This window comes from Cyprinodon variegatus, unplaced genomic scaffold (assembly GCF_000732505.1).
Source record: "Cyprinodon variegatus isolate N-32 unplaced genomic scaffold, C_variegatus-1.0 Scaffold478, whole genome shotgun sequence".
Lineage (NCBI taxonomy): Eukaryota > Metazoa > Chordata > Actinopteri > Cyprinodontiformes > Cyprinodontidae > Cyprinodon > Cyprinodon variegatus.
In genome coordinates, this window is record NW_015150931.1 from 143,097 (window position 1) to 152,237 (window position 9,141).

Sequence of the window (9,141 nt, forward strand, 5' to 3'; positions counted from 1 at the left end):
CAGTAAATAGAAGAAAAAAAAACAACAAACCGATGGAACGAAAACAAGCTAAACACTGACACCCAGTGGCAGCTTGTTGCAAATGCAACATCTAATGAGAATATTTATTTTTTTCTGATCTGTGTGGAAACTAAAATATTAAACTGGGTCTATTAACTTTACATTGTATGGAAGGAGCATACAATGTGGCAGATGCAGTGCTTGTATATATATATATTTCTACAGTATATGCACTGTATGAATGTATGTAAATATGTACATAGATAGACTTGTTTGCACAATTTTCTACCAATAAGTACAAACCCTAACCTTTTTATAGACTGTGAAGGTGACTGTAAAAATGTGACGTATGTGATGGAATGCCCAAAGTAAATAAACCTTAAATGTTTGCAGATGGTAAATGAAAAAATAAATCTGAAAGAATAAAGATCTACAATTCTGCAAATGAAATAAGCTGCAAATTGGCTGACAACTGTAGAAACATGATGGCATCGGTGTTAACGTCCTGTTAAATCCAACTAACCCTTTTATCTTTAGGTCATACAGGGTAAATACTGGCTTTCATGACTTCTGGCAAACATGAAATGGGCCTTATGGGTTTTGTGTTACTTTTGTCTGAAAGACTGATTGTTTTGAACTTTAACTGGTTCTGTTAACAGAATCCTCACTTATTTTTTTGCCGCTCCTCCAGTTGTTACTGGCAGTTTCAGATTAACGCTCAGCTAAGGTGGAGATTTCCTGTTTTCTTCCACCTAATGCTGGTTAATTTTCTGTTTGTCTTTTCTTATCAAATCAAATGATTTAAAATTATTGCTTTGAACTGACAATATGCCAAACACCACCACCAGGTGGACCAAAGCCTGTATATTATTTACTCTGATCTATAAAATTGCTTTTACAAAAGTTGGTCAAGATGTTATTTCTTTAACATACATTTAACATTTAATTTAAAATGTATATTCAAGCATCCATGGGCTGTTCTTTTGTTACAAACAGTAAATGGACCACATCTTAAATTACACTTTAACCTCCAGTGAATTTGTCTTTAATTTAACTCCAAGCACCATGACTAAATAAAGCACCTTGTAATCACAACTTTCAAAAGCAACTTTAATGTGGATAAGACATGTACAGAATACACAAAGCATACAAAGAGAGGAGTCTCTAAATTAAGTGGGAAATGTAAATAGAAACTGGTCTATCTGGAGTTTCATCCAGACCCACAATATCATATCCTGCTTTATTTATTTATTTATTTATCTTTTTACTTTGAGAATTACTTCAATCCTGTGCAAATACCAAAGGTCAGAACAAGCAGTTGAGCTGATGTCTCTCTGGTAAAGATGATCCATGGCTCTTCTCAGTCTTATATCCTAAAAAAAATTTGAGTAGGAAAACATCCACTGAGGAAAAGCAGCACAAACAGCTGTAGACTAATTTAGTGAGAAAGTAGGTTCGTTCCCTTAGAGTTGCCATTTCAGATCCTGTGGTCGTTTGCCTAAAAAATCTCAACATTCTTCTTCATACAAATAATTAGTGACATTTGTTTCTCGGCCCCTCTTCTAAATAAAACATGAGAAATATTCTCTTGTGTGTAAATAAAATATACTTCCTAGATGTTCCATTGTCAACTTCTATTTCATTCATGTCCCTATGCATAAAAATAAAGACAATCATTAACTGGATGATGGCATACAGGGGTAGAAATGGTCCGCAGCAGTTATTTTCCATTAGGTTCACTCAACAGTCCTCTTCTTTAGGATGCATGACGGGAACAAGCTGCAGAGGGTTCCTAGATGTTACGATCCACTCCAGCCTTCATGACTTCAGGTCGGAATGTGGTGAAAGGAGGTGTTTGAAAAAAAAAAAAAAAAGAATCCTTGGTGCCATTCAAACGAGGAGGCTCCCATTTTTCTGTAGCAACTGTGTAATTAGCCAATAATTACACTAATTACAGTGACGCTAATTACACTTGAATTACAGAAACGGGGGAGCAGTTATTTTAAACTGATGTGCAAACACTTTTTTTTTCAGAAGACTGAGATGAGTGCAAAGACCCCATATAGCAAAGCACAGGGGTAAGCAACCAACAACTGCTGCCCATCCATGGCCAACGCTGAGATAAAGATCTTTGAGGCGGAGAAACTGCACCAGCCGATAATTGTTGATGTTAATATAATCCCCACCATACCCCTGGAGAGAGCAAGACATAATGTTGGAATCAGCAGTTAAAAAAATAAGCCATAGTGGTTTAATTCAAGTGAAAGACATGACTGTTAGGTTATGCAACATTTTATATTGATTAAGCCCCATTCTTTTGTAAAGACAAAACTAAATCCCACGTAGTGCAGTCCTGCAATACAGTTCGGCTTTGAACTTACTGTAATGAGAAGAGGACTCCAAAGCTGGAGAGGATGATCATAGGAAGGAGGCAGTATCCCAACACACTGGCCACGCAGCCAAAGGACACGCCGGTCATGCTCATGAGGTTCAGGAGGCAGTACATGGCGAGGCAACCGATCGCACTGATGCCGTACACATAACCAAACTGAATCTTCCCTGACTGTTATTGGAAAGGAACAAAACAAGTGTTAGACAGAGCGTATGGGTTTATTGATTAAAATCCACTCAAATTGTGAAGACTGAAAAGAATAATTAAGTTCATTATATACCAGAAGCAGAGTTGCCCCAAAGGCCAAACAAAAGACCATTGGACCAGCCAGGTCTGTCTCATTCATGATGCTCCCATCTGCTGCCTTTAGAGGATGGAGAACTGTGAGGGTCTTCTGCCAGATATGGTCAAAATTGATCCCTAATTCTGAAAATAAAAAGGAAAAAATAATATTATTCAGTATTATCTCACTAAAAATATATTAGTATGTGTGGAACTTTATTTTCTGAAGATATTTTCCTGATTATTTTCTTTTTTACAGAAAACATTTTTTTAAAACATTTTTGTCCTCTTTTCAGAAAAAAAACAAAAACAAATGGCAAATTTCTTCTGGGCATTATCTTTAAAAAAAAAAAAGTGATGTTAGTTAATATTTGGACAGTTGTAATTGACTGGAGCACAACAGGCAGTATATTTAAATTGCCATGGTAACATACAGGAATATTGTAGCCAAAACAGGTAAAGCAGGACACTAAGATCTAATTTATCCCCAAATATAATATAAAGGTGTACTAGCTCATTTTAAAATACACTCTTAAAATAATAACTAGATTGGAAATAGCATCGATCAAGGAAATGCTTTCACAATCTAAAGCTTAGGAATAAATATAATACTAAATTTTATGCAAAGTGAAATATGTTTTGTGAGAATGAATGTTCCATTTATATCAGTAGGAATGATGAGTGATCTATAATAAGAACATAAACTTGTGGTCAAGATTAAATGGCAATTTTAGAGACACAGCAACAAAGAATAATGTAAAATAAGGTAGATGAGCCTTAAATTTCTTTAGTGATAAGATGGAAATCCTTTCCACGCACATATCTATAAAAACTCACAAAAATTATTTTAGGTCTTGTTAAAACCTTTTATATATATATTTTTCTTTTTACGGAGCACCATAGCCTTTAAATTTGGCTCTTTAATGCATCATATACAGGAAAAAAAACTATCAGTTTTATTTTGGCTAAAAATAAAGCATACCAATTTCATCACTAGAAAACATTAATTAATGTCTAAATTTTATTTGGCGATGCTTTTGAAGGTGTTTGTAAATATAGCAAAAGATTGTGCAACATAATATTTGACATTTTAAATTCCGCTCTGGTTATGAGTTCTGTTACCTTCTAACAGAGGCGGCTCGTCGTCAAAGCTATTACTGTACATGGACTGTGATGCAGATGGGGTGTAGGTCTGTGTGGGCTGGAAGATTTGTCCGGTATACGGCTGCTGGGGTGGCATCATTCCTGGGGATGGGTAGCCCATGGGCTGCGAATAATCGTACTGACCGTACGGCCTGAGGGCGATATAGATTTACAGTAAACAGCAGGTCATGAGATTTTTAAATAGAACTTCAAACACATCCATAACAAATAACAGCACATGTGTTACATGTGTTATCTGTAGGCTTGAGTTAAACTTTTAAGATAAAGATTAAACAGAAATAGATATCAAGACTCAGAACGCCACAACTGCAGGAACTGGAAAGGATTTATTTTCTTACTTGTAGGCGTTTTCAGAGTTGCTGTAGCCATAGCCGCCCTGGTTTTGGTCATCTACGCTGTAGCTGGACTGGTAGAAGTCAGCGTTGAAGTTATCGAACCCCGACATTTCTTATTCTGTTTAGGACAAGAGACACAAAGGAAAGCTAAAAGCTTTACTGTTGATTTTAAACATGGCCAACGATCTGTCTCTCGTTATTTTTAAGAATATAGATTTTATTGTGACAACTTTGAGGACATTTTATGTGCAGTAATATAAGGTTCACACAGTTAAAATGGTTCAATTCCATAAAGATTGTCAAGATCAAGTGTTGGCCCAGAATTTTATAATTTTGAAATGAAGCCGTTAAGATAAATGCATTTTAAATCTGCTTGGATGACTTCTTACTTGGGCTGCAACTAACAATTTCTTTTACAAATTGATTAATCTATCAATTATTCGTTCAATTTTCGGATAGGCAAAGGTTCCTTAAAGAAGACTTTTTGAGAAAATACCAGTTGAAACTAAAACTTTTCCACTTGAGGAGTTCTGGATAAAACATTAACAGACGAAAAAGATTTTTTATCTTAAATGCAATATATATATATATATATATATATATATATATATATATATGATAATTGCTGCTCTAGGTGGGTTGCCCTGTCGGCTAAAGGTATGTTTAGAGTCTCTTTACTCCAGTTAACAATTAATCGATTACTAAATTAGTTGACGATCATTTCAACCGTCGATTTATTGCAATTATTCTGATTAATTGTTTTTTTAGCCCTGCATCGTATCCACTTAGACAAGCGCTGACCTAAAGTAATTTTTTTTGTAGAAATATATTGTTTACAGTAAAACCAACCAAACAAAGATTGTTAAGATCTCCAGTAAATCATATGCACCATAAAGGAAGCAAGTTTTTACAGTTTTACTATATTCACTCTTGTCTGTTGTATTGTTATCTTTAATGGCATCTTGCTTTAACTCTTTGTACTATATTTAAACTACTGGAACCAGATTTTCCTGGAAGGAATAATCCCAAGGGATAAACAGAGTTGACTCTAAGTCTAAGTTAAATCTGTCTGGACGCCATTATCTCTAATATTTTATCAGTAAGTTAACTGGCCCAAATGAAAGTGATGGACAAAATGAACTCAGGGTTCCTACAACATAAGGCAAGTTAAATTCAAGCCTTTTTAAGACTTTCTTTTGTCCCCTGAAATAAAACTTTAAGACCAACTTCACACAAGACAAATTTAACCTGATGCTTATTTTAACATACACCATTACTCTCTGGCCCAGTAGAAATGTTTACAATTTTAAACAACTTTCCATAAAGGAAGAAAGCCAAAAACACACTAATAGATATAATTTTAACAACTAATGAATGGAATTTACAAACTTTCTTTTGATCCCTACTCAAAGTCCATAATAGCTCTGCTTTCATTGACGTACCACCAAACATTATCTGGAGATTTGGTGCTACTGGTGTTTTTTTTTTTTTACGTCTCAGATGGCTGTAGAGGCCTTGCAGAGGCAAGAGTGGAACAGAACTGAGAAATAGCTGCTGCTTCTCTGTAACTTGATTTTGGTGCTTTGTTTTTCACTCTTCACATGCCTGACATCACAGCTTTGATTCCCATCGTACCGAGCTTGAATGACTTCTTGCTCAAAATATGTCATTCCTCATATACATCACCTGGTTCTATTTTTAGCGATGCAGAAAACTCTTTCTTGTTTACATTGAATGAACACTTCCCCATGTTGTCCAAATAAAAAGTTATTGGCGCATCACCCCCAAGGTCTGTTTGCAACATGTTTTTTATTGGTTCTGCTGTCAGGATGAAACTAATAATGGTTACAGCTTAGCCTTTCTATAGTGTAAAAAAAAAAAAATTATCGTGAATATTTTTAATTTTTGATATGAATTACAAAAATAGAATCCTATTTATGACTTGGTGCCAATTTTAAGACCTATAAAAGACTGATTTAAGACATTTTAATACCAATTAAGTCCTTATTTTTATATTGAAGAATTCAATGCCTTTTAAGACTTTTTAAGGATCTGCAGGAACCCTGGAACTAGTAGCTGATATGCAATATGTTAGGTTTATGGGAATTAATTGACTTGATCGTGCCAATTATCCATCCATGGCTAAACACAGCAATGAGAATTAGTTTGGTTTTATTTTCTTTTGACATAATATATTGCTGATAGTCATTATCACTATATAAGCCCTATATAATAATATAACAACCCTTAAAGTTAAACTTGTTCATAATGAAGTTAACTGAAATGTCTTTAACGGCCAATGAAACTAACTCTGGCAGTGCAAGCATCCCTAAAATGTTATCTCCTGCACCTTAAATTACACACCGGCAAAACAAAAAATACACATTAGCGAACGGATCAGTTCTAACTCATGACATAATGCTAGCTTAATTTAAAAACAAAGAGGCAAATACCGTATACATGTTTCTGTATTTGTCGGTGCCAAGTGCTTTGGTTAGTTTCGTTTGACAAACCGTTAGCCTACTGAACAATAATAACGCTGTAAAATAATGATAATACAGCAGTATACTTAAATGATTTGAGTTTAGAACGCAATAAATATACAACTGTTTACATTGGGTATCGTAAGATTTGAAAACGTAAGGATAAAATGAGAAAACTGGAGTCCTAGCCTCTAATTTTTAATAAGCTAACCTGCCCTGTTTAATCGGCAGCTAGTTTGTTAGCTTCCGCTACCTCTTACACATACTTAAAATTCTGACGTAAAGAAGCCAAATGAGGCTTTCTCATCCCAGTTAAGTTAAGATTCATAAATATTTCATTTATTTCAACGAAGCCTTACGGTTATAATTCCTACCTGTGTTGTCAGCTGGACAACTTTAAGTTTAGCCCTGCCAACTCCACGGTAGTAGCTACGTGTCAGGAGAAAGACGGAAACCCGTTAGGGACATAGCACATTACTCGATGAAAAAAATAAGGCGACTCCTGCTGACACACTTTGGAATTGCAACTGTATCAAAATAAGTCTGAGATCGAAAAAACTGCCCCCGATTTCTTTTTTTTTTATTGGAAGAGACCAACATAGTTGATGTATATAAACAGATACTGGAAGGGTCGTAGAAATTATAAATATATCTCTGTTTTACAATGTTTGGACTCATTACGTATTTGGAGCAGATGTTTAAATAAAAATAATTCAGTCCACTGAAATGCATATGGCACCTCCACACCGAAAAAGGAAAAAAGTCAGAGGAAGAGCAAAAACAACAACAAAACAATTTCACTGTCATCTTGTTAGGTTAAAAATTAATGTGGTCTTTCATTAATTTTAACCCTATCAATTAACTTCTCAACTCTCTAATTTTTAGCTAGTTAGTTTTTAGTTTTATATAAAACTTGCACCAAAAGTTTTAATTTTTGCAATCTACAACTTCCAAAAATTTGATAAATGCTGAAAAAAAATATTTTACTACTATACGATGAAAAGAAGACTTGAATCTTTTCTAACAGTTCATACAGATTTCGCAGCTGCTGGGTAAAAATCTTTTAATACACCATTCAGTTTTCACAGCATCTTAAACGTCTCTCTGATGTTTTACAAAACTTTTTCAATTTAGTCAATTTTATGTGCTTAAGCAACTCATTTTATTTGCTGGAGTTTAATTATATTGGGAAAACTGCACTGCTCATAATCAGTTATAATGATGGCAAAATAAAGCAGGAGATACAGTAGACAGATGGTTTTTTTGGCTTTGTCATCCAGACCATCAAACCAACTCTGGTCTGTTGTGGTGAAGAAAGAACTGTCTGTAAAGTATTTATCAGTCTGTCTATGTCCAAACTTCTACCTTTTCTAATGTCAATGATCAATGATCATGACTGGAAGAAAGAGACCCCAGATAAAATCAGCCAAAATGAAATCCTTTCCTAGGGTGCCTTTAGAGATTCATCCTCCAGAGGGAGCGGGATGTAAAATCACAGGTCATCTGCATTAAAGGAAAAAAGTTATGGTATTATTGGACATTTGCTCAGGATGCTTCCTAGTTGCCTCCATCTTGAAGTTTCTTAACAGCAGCCTTAAGGAGCAGCCCCTGACATACTACCTGTCTGGTCTATAAACACAGTAGGACCTCCTGTAATCTTGGTCTCCCTCTTGCAACTGCTTCCCTGCCTTCCAGATCTCAGATAAGCAGAAGTTAAAGGTGTGAAAGGCTGCAGATCCAGATGGCATCAGCTCCAGGCTTCTGAGATGTGCAGATGGATTGTGTAGCATCTTGTGCTACATGTTCAACTTAAGCCTGAGGCTATGGGAAGTACCAACAGTGTGGAAGACCTCTTCTGTGGTACCTGTACCAAAGACAAAACCTTAGAAGGAACTCAGCAGCTACAGGCCGGTAGCCCTGACTTCACAACAGCTCGAATGGCTGGTCTTACACCATCGGCTGGTCTTACACCACCCTGGGGAAGACTTCATTTGATCCGCTGCAGTTTGCCTACCAGCCTAAGGGCAGATGATGCCATCCTCTTCCTCCTGCACAAAGCTCTGACTAACCTCGAGAAACCTGGAAGCACTCTGAGGATCATGTTATTTGATTCCTCCAGTGCTTTCAACACCATCTACAGTAGCCAAGACTCCTAAGTTTGCTTGTCCCTTAGACCAGAGGTCTTCAACAGGGGGTCCGCGACCCCTAGGGGGTCCCCAGAGGTACTGCATGGGGGTTGCGAAAGTTTTGCTTTATTAGACTTTTTTTTAATATTCACCCTGCAATTTTTTCCACTAATTGAACTGTCTTTGAATCCACATTAACATGAATTCAACACACTGTAGTAAACAGATAAATGGAGGCAGAAGATGTCTTTCAGTCATCAATGCCAGTGGCGGTTCTAGACCAAATGTACATGGAGGCCAGGATTCCATAATTTTGGAATTTTATATATTTTGACTTAATTTAACTTAAAATTACATTT

The 9,141-nt window shown here is 35.8% G+C and overlaps 1 protein-coding gene across 1 annotated transcript; it reads right to left on the reverse strand.

Annotated features, from left to right (window-relative positions):
• Positions 1-1,089: 1,089 nt before the first annotated feature.
• yipf5 (Yip1 domain family member 5) lies at positions 1,090-7,129 on the reverse strand. The gene is made up of 6 exons (XM_015389860.1): positions 7,031-7,129; positions 4,177-4,291; positions 3,797-3,969; positions 2,673-2,818; positions 2,382-2,563; positions 1,090-2,193 (listed from the first exon to the last, which is right to left on the reverse strand). Exons 2-6 carry the CDS (start codon positions 4,281-4,283, stop codon positions 2,031-2,033), a joined length of 771 nt encoding a protein of 256 aa, XP_015245346.1. The 5' UTR covers positions 4,284-4,291; positions 7,031-7,129; the 3' UTR covers positions 1,090-2,030.
• Positions 7,130-9,141: the final 2,012 nt, after the last annotated feature.